The sequence below is a fragment of the Cibotium barometz genome, chromosome 61 (assembly GCF_041138505.1).
Source record: "Cibotium barometz isolate CiBa-2024 chromosome 61, ASM4113850v1, whole genome shotgun sequence".
Taxonomy (NCBI): domain Eukaryota; kingdom Viridiplantae; phylum Streptophyta; class Polypodiopsida; order Cyatheales; family Cibotiaceae; genus Cibotium; species Cibotium barometz.
The window spans coordinates 23,719,860-23,735,342 of record NC_141106.1 but is presented as its reverse complement, the minus strand read 5'-3'; the positions used below and the strand labels follow the sequence as shown (position 1 = coordinate 23,735,342).

Below are 15,483 nucleotides of genomic sequence, written 5' to 3'. Positions count from 1 at the left end.
GTCTCTCCCAGCCGTGTCAAGGCTGTAGCGTGCAGAAAAGAGCTGAGCTCGATGAGTCCCTGGGCACACTGGCCTGCTGCATCCAGGTCAGAGCTCTGGCTATCATGCCATATCCTCTCAATGTCCTCAGAAAGACTGGGATCTATAAGTATCCTCTCTGGGACCCTCAACTGCAAGCTGGTCTCCCGTGTCCTCTCCTCCAGTGTCAAAATAACTGGCACATGGTCTGAAAAAGAGGTGCCAGCGAGAATGCCAACGGAGCCACCACGCTCCCCGAACCTGTCGCCCACATAGAAGCGATCAATCCGTGATAGATTAGTCCCTCCCTGACGGCAATCAGACCGAGAAAAACTAAGACTCTCCTGAGAACGAGAGAGAGCCTCATGCTGCCATGCATCAGTGATCCGCAGTGTCATACAAAATCGCTCCCAAGCTGCAAGCTCCGGGCAATGCATCTGTAACAAGGGTCCAGAACTCTGCTCTGGCACTAGCATGGTTGGGCACATAGACATTGAGCACACCAAAGTGCTCATCGTGCATCCTCAGAATAACATACTGTGCTCTACTAGGCACAATGACCCCGCGATCCACAATGGCCTGCCGCCATACATCCGCAATGACCATACATACTCCACCCTGCCCACCCAAGGGGCCAAAGCCTGCAGACCAAAATGTGTCCCATCTACCAGGCATCACCGACCCATATCTTCGAATCCTGCTCTCACTCAAATGGTGCTCCTGCATCATCAGAATATCAATACTGCCCCCAACCAGGCATCTCTGAAGCTCCTACCTCAAGCAACCACGATAACGTACATAGTGTGCGCCACCAAGGCCCTGTACATTCCATGAGATGATCCTCATGGATGACCTGCTAAGGTGGAGGCTGTCTCAGCCATGCGGCGGGCCTTCGCAAGCGACTTGGATGGAGAGTAATCCCCATCTGAGCGGCTACAAATCTGCCCACCCGGTGTGCTACAAGAGTCTCAGACCAGGCGCCAGTGGTGGCTGTGTCCCATAGCGACTGCCTCCCGCTCGGAGAGAGAAACCTCATGTATGCATACATAGCCAGGGTCTCGTGCTAGGTCTGCCACTATGCGAACCACCAAATGTCGGATCCCGGAGGCATCCGCACTCCCGGTATCAAAGAAATGTGCCAACTCACAGAGTCGGCCTATCACATCTATCATCTCCAACTCGCTCACATGGTGAGAAAATTCAACTGCCTGAGTCTTCAACATACTAAGAGCGAGATCCAGAGTCCACTCCTGGTCGCTAGTGCCGCAAAGAGGGAAGGAGAAGGCCACCGCAGAATCAAGTGCCTCCTCCCCTCGAGCCGGAGGTATCACCACATGAACTCTGATGGGTGCTGGCTCATGGAGGCCCTCCGCTCCAAAAAGGCGTGTGATAGAGTAGTCGAAAGCCTCTGAGCGCCGTCTAGTGTCGAGACTACTCAGCCGACTGCGGATAGAGAATATCCGTGAAGCACGAATCGGCATGGTAGGTCTCCTCTGCGGTGCTCGAGTAAGGTCGGTGCTCAGTGTCCGCCGGACTGCAGGTGAGCGCCAGGGAACTGCCAGTGCCTCCCGGGGAGCTGAGGCGAGCGGAAGGGGAGGAGGGGGGGGGGGGGGGGGGAGAAGGGGGGAGAAGGGGGTGGGGAAGGAGCCACTGAAAAAGCGGGAGCGGGAACGGGAGGAGGCGAAGGTAGAAGCGAGGAGGGAGGGGGGGAGGGGGGGGTGAGGGCGAAGGGGGGGGGTGCTGGCATCTCCTGATCCTCAGCCTGCGTTGGGGTCTCCTCCTGGAGGGGAGCAAAGCTGTTCCTCACTGGAACCCAGTGATGCTAAGGCCGTGACTGCTGCTGCGTCGGTCTCTGGGCATGCTGCTGTGCCTGTCTCCCTCTACGGCGCCCTTGTCCAGGTTGCCAATCCGAGGTCTCTGTGGGCTGAGCAGGTGTCCCGGAGGCTGCCTGCCGAGCCGCATCTGTGGGCGGGCCATCGGGGGTCTGCTGCTGCGGTGAAGGTCGGGGTCTCCTACGAGGGCAGGCCTTGGCCAGGTGGCCGACCTGCCTGCATATAAAACACTGGTTCGGGAGCCCCAAAAACTCCACTCTCTCATCGATCCATCCCCCCCCTATCCTAGGTAACTGAATGACCTTCGGAAGGGAGGAGATGTCAGGAGCCAAAACTCTGACCGAAGGCAGGCCAGCTGCTCTAGCCACCACTGAAGCTGCTGTGGGGCCAGTCTCAAGCACCGAGCCCACCAATGATCCTATCCTAGAAAGGAGCGGAAGGTACTCGCGATGAAGTCCAGGAAAGCAAACTGTAACATGGAATAGGGGCTCTCCTTGCTCGGCCGCTGCTGGGTCGAAACCATGCTGCCAAGGTCTGAAGAAGGGCCCGAGCGCCCCTGATGTCAAGGGGACCTATGGCTAGGACCTGGGCCACGCTCTGGGCTGTCTCGAACTCAATCGGTAGTGGGATTGGATTGACCTTGAGATTGGAAGACAGGATAAGGGTTGGTTGTGGATGATATAGGGGTGTGGAGACTTGCCAACTAGATAAGGGTTGGTTGTGGGGCTGAAAACACCTTGATAAGGTGTGCCAAGTGGGCACAATGGGGTGCCTATTAACCTTATGAGTGACCATAGTGCATAATGGCGTTAGGGTTACAGGTACATAGGCTAGAGCTAAGCAGGATGAAAGCGCTCCATGGTGTGCTTGTGCAGATGTGTGTGTGTGTGTGTGTGAAAGAGAGAGAGAGAGAGCTATCTGGGATGCTTATTTGGCTAGGAGGCTTTCTTATTAGTGTACAGGTTTGCATGGTCATGATCCTTTAGAGGATCTTTTGTGGGGTTTTTTTTTGGGGGCCATAGGTTCTGTGTGAGCCATGTGGCTGATGTACATTTTTACATATAATATAAAACACCATTTCACGAAAAAAAAAAAGAGAGAGAGAGAGAGAGAGCTAGAGATAGAAAGACAATGCCCAAAGAGAGTACTGCACGACTCAATGATGGTTGATTAGATATGATTGAAGGGTTGTTACTCACCAAGTACAATGCTTTTTGTAGGCTTAAGAGTAGCCTTATCTTTTTTCACATACACAGGACACATGTCAACACATAGTACTAATGACTTGTGGCACACTTATCCTATCCACATAAAAGGGGGTGTTCACACACACATGAATAAGGTTACACACATAGGATGGTTAAACACACAAGATGGACACAGACGTGAAGCTCCGAAATACCCAACAGTCAATGCCCCGAAAATGTGGTGTAACTAGTACCTTGTAACATGGGTTTGTACACACTTGGACTTGACTCTAGATAATGACCAAGAAATGGACACCCACCAAATGGCCTAATAAGTGACCACGGCAACATTACATCATACAAGAGGGTTAAAAATGTGTGGGGGACATGCATGACATTGATGTGTCTGGCACGTGCACGACTTTGACTACCCAATGGAGGTACACCAGTGAATTGTCTCAGGACAAGGGCTTACAATGAAAATGCCTAGTGTCCGGCCTTAGGGCCTTGCACTTTGGTTGGTGTCATCATATGTTCCTCACCGCATCCAAGTCGGGATCATAGTAACATAAAAATGCGTTTCGACAGAAACGTTTCGAAACAGGACGAAACGTGGGATGTTTTGCCCAATTGGATGTTCAGATCAAAAAAACGGGCGATTTTTTTTCCCCAATTCGCTTCGCTTCTTCGCGCATCCCATCTACCCATCAATTTCTTCTTCGTCTGTTTCATTGTTGCCGTTCACTGCAGCCTGCTTTGCGTCTTCTCCTCCACGCCTCCACTTCCTTCACTGCTTCTCCTCCACACCTTCTCTTCCTTCGCTTCTTCTCCTCCACGCCTCCTCTTCCTTTTCCCTTCTCCTCTTTCTCTATTCTCCTCCACGGTCCACCCCTCCTCTTTCTCTCCTTTTCTTGCCTTCTCACCTCCTTCCCTTTTCTCCTCTTCCCTTCCAACTTGTTTCTTTCCTCTGTCTCTCTCCTATTCTTATCCAAATTTTGAAAATAACAAAAAATCTACTCCCAAATCATGAAGTTCATACCCAATCTCCCAAAATCATGAATTTCACATTATCTCCCCCAATCTCTCATTAATTTGGGCATTTTCATGCTCAATTTCTGAAATTTTCAAAAATTTCAGATTTCCTTTGCCTCCGGAGGCCATCAATGCAAAGGTGGAAGAAGCCAAGCAAAAGGAGACATCAAGAAGACCGAGTGTGGGAGCATCAACATCGACACAAACCTCTCAACAAGGTCCCCTTCATCCCAATTATGCATCTTCTTCTCAAGTTCCCGTAACTCCCAATTCATCTAACATTGGTGAGTCCATGCCTAATGTAAACTCAAGTGATGTGCCGCCCATTGCCATGCCTTCTAGTTCATCGGGCTTTGTTAGTGGTGCTAGTGGGTATGAATGGATGTCAAGGCCCTCCCAAGTGCACTCTTGGCCTAGAGGCTAGAATTACCTCCTTATGTGCAAGTTCATCTAGTTTTCCATGTGAGTAGACTCTCGGAGAAAGTAGGGGCTAAGCATAGTATTGTTACTTCTCAAGAACTTATTGAGCTTGAGGACTTGCCCTTTGTTCCACATGAGCCAGAGCTCATGATTGACTTCAAGGAGAGACAGATTAGGAATAATGTGATCATTGAATAGTGGAAAGATTGGACGGAGAAGGACCCAACTTGGGAGATAGAGGCTAGTTATAACGTCAGTTCTTGACTTCATTTAGGAGTAAATGTCTAAGGAGGGGAACAATACTTGGTGGGATCATCAATCCTTCCCATTGCTTCGTAAACTTGATCAAACTTTTCTAGGTACTAAATGGGATCTCCAATTCCATCAAATTTGGTCATCATCCTTGTTGAGATGTGGTGTGGCTTGGTTTTTCCCAATTCCAAGCCTCTAGGTGCCATGTTCGTGACAACCCCCCTTCCCATTTCAAACGCCATCCTTAGCATGTCTTCTACATATTCACATGGTGGTGAGACGTAAGGGAACGGTTGTGCAAAACCCTCTATCTTAGGGTTTCTAGTTTCTTGTCCCATGGGGTTAGGTTGTGCGGTTTTCAATAGTACGTGTCCTACGCTTGTTTGGCTTTAAGGCTGCAAGCTTGTCAGGACACATTATGTGATTGTCCTTGTAAGTGTTTTGTAGAATGCTCATCCCTAATAGTACCGCAAAAGAGACATGTCCCGATTGTCGTAACTCATACAACCTCCATATCCCTTTCTACCAAACCACACAAGATGCCACAAAGATCCCTGAACGACAGACCACTCCTAGGGAATCCCAGTATATGGATGCACTCCTTATAAATGTTTTTCACCAAGGCTTTATGTCCACCAAGGAGAGTCACGAAGGATGTTAAAAAAGGCACCAAGTCTGGACCTTCGAGGCCCTACACCACAACCTCAAACAAACAAGTAGCCATGATCATACGGAGATATGGGATGCACCACTGCTTGCTCATAACCTTGGAGAGGCCAAGAGAAGATGCTACAAGGGTATTTATAGGCCAAGCTTGTCTCACAAAGCCATGGGTGCTTTTATCATGCCACCCTTGTATCTAACTTTTATGGTTAACCATATCTAGCTTCTATTATCAATTAGTCCATTAGTTGTTTTGATTATGTTATATGTTTTCATGCCGATGCACATGATAAGTTATTATGAAATATATTGGACTTAAAGCCCCATATGATTTGTTGAAAGCATGTTCCCCTGAATTTCTTTCCTTGTTTTTTCTTCCATAGCTAGCAATAGTATGGATGAGCCACTGCTCATCGAATGCAATTATAATACTAGTTTCTTAGCCCAAGATCAGCCAATCTCCCATCTTTTTTTTTCTTTGGATTTCTCCAGTCCTTGCATAAGGGACCATTGTACCTACATCTATTGAGGGTTGTAGTTCGCATCATGCAGATAATTACTTTTGACTAATAAAAGAATCCTTTCTTTGGGGGGGGGGCAAGTTTTTATAGCAGCACCCTAAAAAAAGACGCGGCACCTTGAACAAGACACGCCACCCTAAAAAAAGACATGCTTTCCCCTACCGTCCAGAATTTTGTCACAAACGTTGGAGATTGAAAGATTGTGCTTCTCTAGTCAATAGAAACATGCCTTTACTTCAACAAAGTAACATTTTTGCTAATCTAGTTTAGATAAGTATGACAAAAGTTTCTAGTACAATCCAAGCTACCATCACAATGCTACTGCCCACCAATAACCACAAAAGACACTACGTTTCCAACAATCCCTTTGTATTTCATCCAATTCACACACACCTACAGATCTTAAACAATGATAGAACTTTAGGACAAATATGAAAATTTTACCATTCTTAAACAAAATAAAAGATGCTGAACAATATACTAACCATCATGCCAATCCAAGATGCAAGCATGTACTTTCCAAGACCAACTGGTGTGACAGAAAGAAGATAATTCAGGATGTTAAACGGCAAGATTGGTACTAGACGAAGTAGCAAAACGATCTGCATGCATAGTAAGTTGCAGATTAGAGACACAAATACGCCTCTCTCTCTCTCTCTCTCTCTCTCCAAGAGATCAATCGGATCATCCGGTTAGATGTACTTGGACTACACATATATCGGATGTGGGTGTCCCCATCCGAGAATGGGCAGGTCAGGGTATCCTCCCACCGCCTTGGACTAGAGGCTAGCCAAGCCATGTATTTTCTCACAGGAGACGAGGATATGTAGACAATAGTTGTTTCTCGTACCAGTACGAATGGGTTCGTACCATACGGTTCGTACAGTACGATACCGTACGATATCGTACGGTACGATTTTTATTTTTATTTTTTTTTTCCAAATTTTTTTTCCTTGAAAAAAAAATTCCAAATGCTTAAAAAAAATATAGAAACCCTGCTTTACGAAGGTCCCAAATGCTCACAATACTTCGCAACTTTCATGTCCACTCAGTATTCCATATGGGGTTGTTGAGAGACCTAAAAAATCTGGCGAGGTAGACTGGCAGTGTACACTTGATTGGTAGGATGAGAGAATCTTGCTACATCACTTCGGGATCCCTAGTATAGGTAGGCTAGACAATTAGATTCTCAAGTTATGTACGAGGGAGAAGATTTGGGCATGGCCATTTTGATCTAGAGAGGAGTCCCTAAACTTATCACCCTAGATGCACTCCTCGTATTTGTGCAAGGACGGTCCCTTAGTCATAAACGCTACGCTAGGAGACCTTTGGTATTGCATTACCCATCCAGGTTCTTTTTTGGAGACAATCGGGAGATCCAACCGGAAGAGACACATATCCATGTTTTGGTTCCTCAAGCACTGTAGACTCCTCCCCTCCCAACCTTCCCTCACATTCAAGCTTGAAGCTCCATAGGTTGTAAGTGTAAAAAATAAAAACCGTATTTTATCGTACGGTATCCGAAAATTTCATATCATACCAAAAATTCCCGTACGGCATCGGATTTTCGTACCGTGACAACCATGATGTAGACTATGTGCCACAGGACAGGTAGAGGATAAGGCACACTATATGCTTAGCTGCCCTCTTTCCAACAGTGACCTTGGCTCGCGGTCAACCAAGTTTGTGTTCATGCTTTTCCTTGCTTTTTCACCAAAACTGGTGCTTTTTCATGAGCCAACTTCAAGATCCTTGTTCCTATGCTTTCATCAATCTATCCATGTGTCCGGGCATGAGTTCCATCATGTGAAAAAGAGCTAGGAGGGCCAAATAGTTACATTTCCTCCCTCTTATATTGCAATTGTCCTCAATTGCGGAATACAAATGTTCCATATATTCTAGGTACTAGCCCTATCGGGTGAGCTTGTGCATCTGGTTTTTCCCCATATCTGTGGTGCCATCTGCTCATCTAGCAACATCTCTATGCCTTATCTTAGACCAATGTCTTTGTTCTTGATGGTACTTCTTCATGGCCTGTCACATGTGTTAGATTTAATAAATGCGTACTTACCTTCTGCAAAAACTAGACAAAAGCTACTCAACAAACAAGTATGTCTCATTCACGTCTAGTGAGTACTCTAAGTACTGACCAGGTAGTGTTAAGAACAGTGGACTATCACATGCCATAAATCCATCCACACATCAAAAACAACACACAAAGTCAGAGAAATTCAAACATACATCAGTATACAATACACAAGTAATGATCCTCCTGTTCATGGATTGTCCTGTCTAGTTTCATCAGAAACCATGCTGAGCTATCCGGCTCCCGAGGGAAACTGCTCAAACTATCACTCAAAGCCATCAAGTCACTAGGACCGCCCGAGAGTTAATAAATAGTCATCTAGGCCATCTCGTCGCTTTGACCGCCCGACTATGAAATCCAATACAGTCATCCGGGCCATCCAGTCACAATGACCGCCCAACTCTGAAATCCAATGCAGTCATCTGAGAGCCATCTGGTTGCAATGACCACCCGACTGCCAAGGGGTCATCTGGCATCGTTGCTATCCAACGGCTCATCTGGCATCGTTGCCTCCCATATACAAATCTCGTTTTAACATCGTTGCCATCAAATTTTCTCTCAGTCTCATACTTGTGCATCTTGCGAAATTACCCCCAGTTTGCGAGATGAGGGCATCTCGCGTTTATCAAGTGGGAGAGAATGTAAGATTCCTCCCCAGCCTCTCAAAATGTCCCAGCATCTTCCCCTGTAATCAATCCCTCTTCAAAAATATAAAAGACTTATTTCTAACTGTTTTAACCTAGAGAGAGAAAATATTCTAGAGAGAGAATATTCAGATTTTTAATATTTTTGGATAAAAAATTATCTCATCTTATTAAAATAAGTTCCCCTGAACAGAAATTCAAAAAGAACTTTCCAATGTGCAATTGAAATTAATTGGAAATGGGTATAAAGGACCTTAGCCTAAGGGTCTAGATTTTCAGAAATTTTTTGATTATGGTCCAATTAAGGTTCCTATGGGCCAATAGCATCAATCCATGTGTAGGGAGGAGATAAATCCAATTTGTAAAAGAAGATACCCAAAAATGAGTAAATGCTCACATAAGATGAAGAGTTGAAAATGTACAAGGTTTATTAGTAAAAAACTATGAGCAATATTAAAAATATGACATATTTTGGGTATAATGATTCCATTTTGACACATATGTAAGAAAGGCGAGTTCTTTAAAGGAGGTGCATATTTCACATAAGATGAAGAGTTAAAAATGTACAAGGTTTATTAGTAAAAAACTATGAGCAATATTAAAAATATGAGATATTTTGGGTATAATGATTCGATTTTGACACATATGTAAAGAAGGGGAGTTCTTTAAAGGAGGTGCATAATTCACATGCTTGAATGAGTTTTAAACTCATAAAAATTGAGATATTTCATCTCTCCTCTCTCCTCATTCAAGTCTAGTTCCAAAAAGTTAGCTTAACTGACCTAAAAATGGTCAAATTTTTGTTGAAAAATATATAGTGTTTATGCATCGTTACTCTACTCCACCTAAGCCAAGAACTATGAATTCATTAATAATTCACTAGTTTCTAGAGCTTCCCTCTTTCTTCAATCCCCATTGGTGGCTCCATCAACATACTTAACCAATTGATTGGTTGGGGGCCTCTACCGTGAACAAAGAATCAAGCAATTTGTAAGATAAATGGTGAATTTTGATCTTTTCTATAATTCCTCAATGTTTCTCTCTTCTCAATCCCTCTCAAGCTTGAGAAGCTTAATTGGAATGGTTTTTGAATGCTATTGAAGTTAATTGATGAATGTTAGTGAAGAGTTATATAATTTGATGAATGCTATTGAAGTTAATTGATTAATAATAGTTAAGAATTACATAAATTTTCATTTATGCTTAATTCTAATGGTTTTTATGTAATTTCTCTCTCTCACTCAAGAAACGATCATACTCATGATCCATTCTCAATCCAAATGAAGCTTTTCATAAAGCTTTTCCTTAATCCAAGATTAAGCTATGCTAGAGACCAAATTAATGGCTTTTTTCTATGCTTTTAGCTTATGTATATTGATGGTTCAATCCATTATGGATTGATGATCCAATTAGAGACCATTCTAATTATTTCCTTAATGATAAGCTTTATCCCTTAGAAAAATTGAGATTTATCAGTCATAGCAGTGGAGCTATGGCAAAATTTTTATAAAAATTACTCATAAAATAATTTCATTCAAAGCATAAAAAGAGGACTTCCTACCATATTCTAGAAATTATCATCTTAGATTAATTAAAAGATATTCGTTGTAATCCTAGAGAAATTGATTTTTATATTATGCATAATTGAATTTCATGCATAGAGGTATGCATAAGAGATGAATATTTTATTATAAAAGAGTTACTTTTAGCTTAATTGAAATTCATGCATAGAGGTATGCATAAGAGATGAATATTCTATTATAAAAGTGTTACTTTTAGCATAATTAAAATTCATGCATATAGTATGCATAAGAAATGAATATTTTATTTTAAAAGTGTTACTTTTAGCATAATTGAAATTCATGCATAGAGGTATGCATAAGAGATGAATATTTTATTATAAAAAAGTTACTTTTAGCATAATTGAATTTCATGCATAGAGGTATGCATAAGAGATGAATATTTTATTATAAAAGAGTTACTTTTAGCTTAATTGAAATTCATGCATAGAAATATGCATAAGAGATGAATATTTTATTATAAAAGTGTTACTTTTAGCATAATTGAAATTCATGAATATTTTATTATAAAAGTGTTACTTTTAGCATAATTGAAATTCATGCATAGAGGTATGCATAAGAGATGAATATTTTATTATAAAAGTGTTACTTTTAGCATAATTGAATTTCATGCATAGAGGTATGCATAAGAGATGAATATTTTATTATAGAAGTGTTACTTTTAGCATAATTGAAATTCATGCATAGAGATATCCATAAGAGATGAATATTTTATTATAAAAGTGTTACTTTTAGCATAATTGAATTTCATGCATAGAAGTATGCATAAAAGATATGAGAAGTGATAAGATATGATAAGATGCATATGAGATGAGTTAGGATGTGATAAGATGAGTTAAGAAGTGATAGGATGTGTATGGGATGAGGTAAAAAGTGTATGTGATGGGATAAGATGTATATGGGTTGTGATAGGGTGAGAATATAGATGTGAATGTGGATGGGTATGTATGGATGTATGCATGTAGATGTGGATGCATGAATGTGGATGTATGGATGTAAATGAGGATGTGGATGTGGATGTGAATGAGGATGTGAATGTGGATGTGGATGCATGGATGTAAATGTGGATGTGTATGTATGGATGTATGCATGTAGATGTGGATGCATGAATGTGGATGTATGGGTATGAATGAGGATATAGATGTGGATGTATAGATGTGAATGTGCATGTAGATATGAATGTATAGATGTGAATGGGAATGTGGATGTGGATGTATGTGGATGGGAATGTGGATGTATGTATGTATGTGGATGTGGATGTATAAATGAGGATGTGAAAATGGAGATGAGCATGTAGATGTGGATGTATGGATGTGAATGTGGATGTGGATGTGGATGTATGGATGTGAATATATGATATGTGATGTAAAGGAATCTGAAGTGAAGAGATGGAAAATGAGGTGATTGGATTAAGTACACATATAAATGGAATGTGGAATAAGTAATGTGGATTAACGAGAGATAATGTGGAAAAATGAGAGTTAATATAGAAACTGTATTTGTAAACTGTTTGTAAATGCTGTTTGTAAATGGCTGTTTTATGTCAAGAATGCTGGGGAAGCATTTTGACCGTCTTGTGATTAAGGTCGTGGAGACCTAACTGATAAAGTTGCAACTGCTGACGGAGAGTCAATGGAGAACGTCTCGCGTAGCAAAGTCGGCCGAGGTCTTGACCAGCCTCGGTTCGATTAAAATGGTGAGCTTCCGGTACGGTGGATGAGGAACCAAGGAAGCGGCCTATGAGTGAAGCGCTAGGTCACCTGCGAAGGATCCTAGAGGGTGCTGACCATACGGTGCTCGGGCTCTGGGTCGCCTAGGATACCCACACGTGCGTCGAGGAAGATATTGGAACAAGGAGTAAGAGTTGTTTTTCTGAAACCGGGCATGGATCTGGTTGATTGACCTTGCTGGTCTTCAATGGATAAGTCCATGGCTTTTTTTTATGGATCTGTTGGTTGATCTTGCTGATCTTTAACGAGAGTCCATCTTGATTTTTATAAGTGATTATATTGCCGAGTGTTATGGGCTAGGAACTATTGAAAAGGCTCCTGAGTGGACAGGTGGTGAGCGTTCTAGTTGTCAATGATGCCATAGATACTCTGATGAAGGAATGATGGGAAAATTGAGAATCAACCGGATAATTTGGAAGACTGTGATCAGTGGTACTATGGTTTCATTAAAGGATTGTTTTAAAGTTAGCTGATGCTGAGAAAAAGGCAATTTCATATTGGGTGTGTAAGTGGTGTGCCTAATTTTATGATTGCATGAACTTCCGGCTAGGGGGCCTTGATATTCTTTTCCTTGGTACGCGGGACAAAACCTAACCAAATTCCAAATTGGATCCCATCACTACAGTGGTTGGGCGGTTGGCTAACCCATGGGATCGGATGGGGTTAGGCTGGACTGATGGATCCGTAAATCGAGACTCAATTTCTGTTATTACGATAGATGAAGTAAGTCTCGGATAGTAATTGTTCTATGGATAGGAATCAACGGTGGTGCCTCTTGATGGGAAAAAAAGCGTTGATCCCAATGATCCAAGTGCAAGTTTCTTCCTTGATCTGACCAAGTACCGTTAGAGGTGCAGTCGGATCAGTTTGATCAGTAATGATCTTGACTACGTTAGAGCAAAGAGTTATCCTGGTGGAATCGCCCGTGCTTTCCGGATAAGGAAAGTTTTTTCGGGTTCGGTTTTGGATAAACCGACAGATTAGTCTCTTGTCCGAATATCCGTGGGTGAGACCCCGAATGTGGAACCCCTGTCTCGTGTGAGAAGTGCTGCTTCCGCAGCTAGTACCTCGAATCTGTTACTCGGTGGGAACAGGGATCTCACAGTTGGTATCAAAGCTTTTTGGTTAATAAGGATCAACCGAGAAGCCAAATATATCAAAAATTTATCAAGAATCAAAAAGGTTGTAATTGTGTGATATAATTCATACAAATTGATATTCAATCTGAAAATTCATAAATTAGTAATTGGGTCTTCAAATGGAAGTACCGCAATTATATGGAACCCTGACTTGCTTGAGGCCTAGACATGATGGTATTTACCTTATAGTTCCAAGTATTATGACGACCCGTATATACCGAGGGTATAACTACAGCTCTTTACCGGCAGTATATACGAGTAAATTCAAGACTTGAAATTATAAGCGTTAATGCTATCCAGATGATGATTTCGAATGTGGTTGATATGATTTTAATTTTGTTTGAGAACTGATGAATTGATTTGGATTCTGATTGAAAAATGATGAGCAAAACTACAATGAGGATGAATGGGACGAGTCCCTGTGATGATAAATGATGATAATGATTTCAGCAAATCACTATGAGATTAGTGGATTGTGCTGTCAAATTGCTACTGTTAACACTTGACCGTTAGATCAAGTTAAGGGATGACAAATTGAGAACTTGCTTAACTGAAATTTCCGTGGAGGAATATTCAAAAGAGAATTTTTTCGGTCTAATAGACCATTATCGTGTTAAAGATATGAATGATATGATTTGAATGAATCGTTATTTAATGATGAGTTCTATTTAAGGGATAATTATCCCCGTATTCTGTTGGGTTGGACAGAATATAAGGAACCCCAGAATAAATTGGATCTTAAGAAAAAGAGTTGTCCTCTACTTGGCGAGATGAGGACATCTCGCACTTTTTAAGTGAGGTAGAATGTAAGATTCTTCCCCCAACCTTCAAGGTATACAGGAGTAAGAATCTCCTTTTCTGATCTTATAATTTTTCCCTCTCTAAAATAAGAGAAAGATTCTGTTTAAAAAAGAAAGACCCTTTCCCTAGAATACTTCTCAAGAGTCACGCCTGTTTTAAGGATTCAGAACAATGAGTTCAGAAGTGAAAATCGGTGTTTTGGATACCAAGGTTTTGGTTTTCATTCGAGTACGGCCCAAAAGAATTCCTTTATCTCTTGGGAAGTATAAGAAGTTATCCCCCAGATATTGTGAGCCTTATATCTGAATTCAATGAAAGTAGGTGACTTAGCCTACAAGCTTCTTTTACCTCCTCATCTCAAAGTTCTTAATGTAATTCATAGAAATATGTACCAAACCCAAATCATGGAAAGACGGTAAAACTTCAGTGGCAAGATACCGTTGGCTTCTAAGTTACGCTAGTTCCTTCCTTTATATACGTCGTAACTTTTACCTGTCGCTCACAGTAATCTTACTTCCATCGATCTCCCTTCCTCTTAATCTCCTTCATGACTTGGCAACAGGAATTAGTTTTATCCATGATGATTTCTCACCTTCAAGATGCAAGCGAGTCTATGAAGAAAGATTTTATAGAATAGTATGAGCGCTCACTTTTTTCTCACCTAGGAACTTCTGTAGCTCAGACCAAATGGCGGACCTATCAAGACATAACTAGGGTAACACCCTGGGGTCAGCAGCACTTTCGTTAACAATGTCCGCTTGGCCATGGTTATTGAAGCCTTGGGTTTGGGTCCCCGATACTACTGCGTCATGAGATCAAGACATCTTGGGTTTTCTGAGCGGGTCTTCTTACTGGCGTGTTTTCTTCCTCATTAGAAGATATGCCTTTACCCCGTTTTTGGCTTGCCTCCTCTCAGAGGTCCTTTTGTTAGATCACCTCATACCACTGAGATAGGTGCGGCAATAACCAACAGAATTATTCCCATAGATGAGTTACCTTATACGTGCGCAGCTTGTGAGCGCTGCTTTTGTGATCGTATGATGGACGGGCTTATGGAAATGTAAAGAGTTCTTCCATCTTTACTGTATATGTTCCAAGAATGAATAAAGTTTAAATCTTGTTCTTGTCTTGACCCTTACTCTCTTTGAGACTTTTTTTAATTGGTGATTAATCTTAATTAAAAATTTTCTCTCAATCTCATATTTGTGCATCTTGCGAAATTACCCCCAGTTTGCGAGATGAGGGCATCTCGCGTTTTTCAGGTGGGAGAGAATGTAAGATTCCTCCCCAGCCTCTCAAAATGTCCCAGCATCTTCCCCTGTAATCAATCCCTCTTCAGAAATATAAAAGACTTGTTTCTAACTGTTTTAACCTAGAGAGAGAAAATATTCTAGAGAGAGAATATTTAAATTTTTAATATTTTTGGATAGAAAATTATCTCATCTTATTAAAATAAGTTCCCCTGAAACAGAAATTCAAAAAGAACTTTTCAATATGCAATTGGAATTAATTGGAAATGGGTATAAAGGACCTTAGCCTAAGAGTCTAGATTTTCAGAAATTTTTGGATTATGGTCCA

At 41.9% G+C, this 15,483-nt stretch overlaps 1 protein-coding gene across 2 annotated transcripts in view; it reads right to left on the bottom strand.

The window, feature by feature from the left end:
- LOC147604691 (uncharacterized) overlaps window positions 1-15,483 on the bottom strand; it is a 116,735-nt gene that overhangs the window by 19,146 nt on the left and 82,106 nt on the right. Inside the window, exon 6 of one of the 2 annotated variants that reach the window (XM_086794810.1) lies at window positions 6,411-6,527. The exons of the other annotated variant lie outside the window; for it this stretch is intronic. Coding sequence (XP_086650936.1) covers window positions 6,411-6,527 — 117 coding nt within the window. The remainder of the gene's footprint in view (window positions 1-6,410; window positions 6,528-15,483) is intronic. 2 annotated transcript variants of the gene reach the window in all.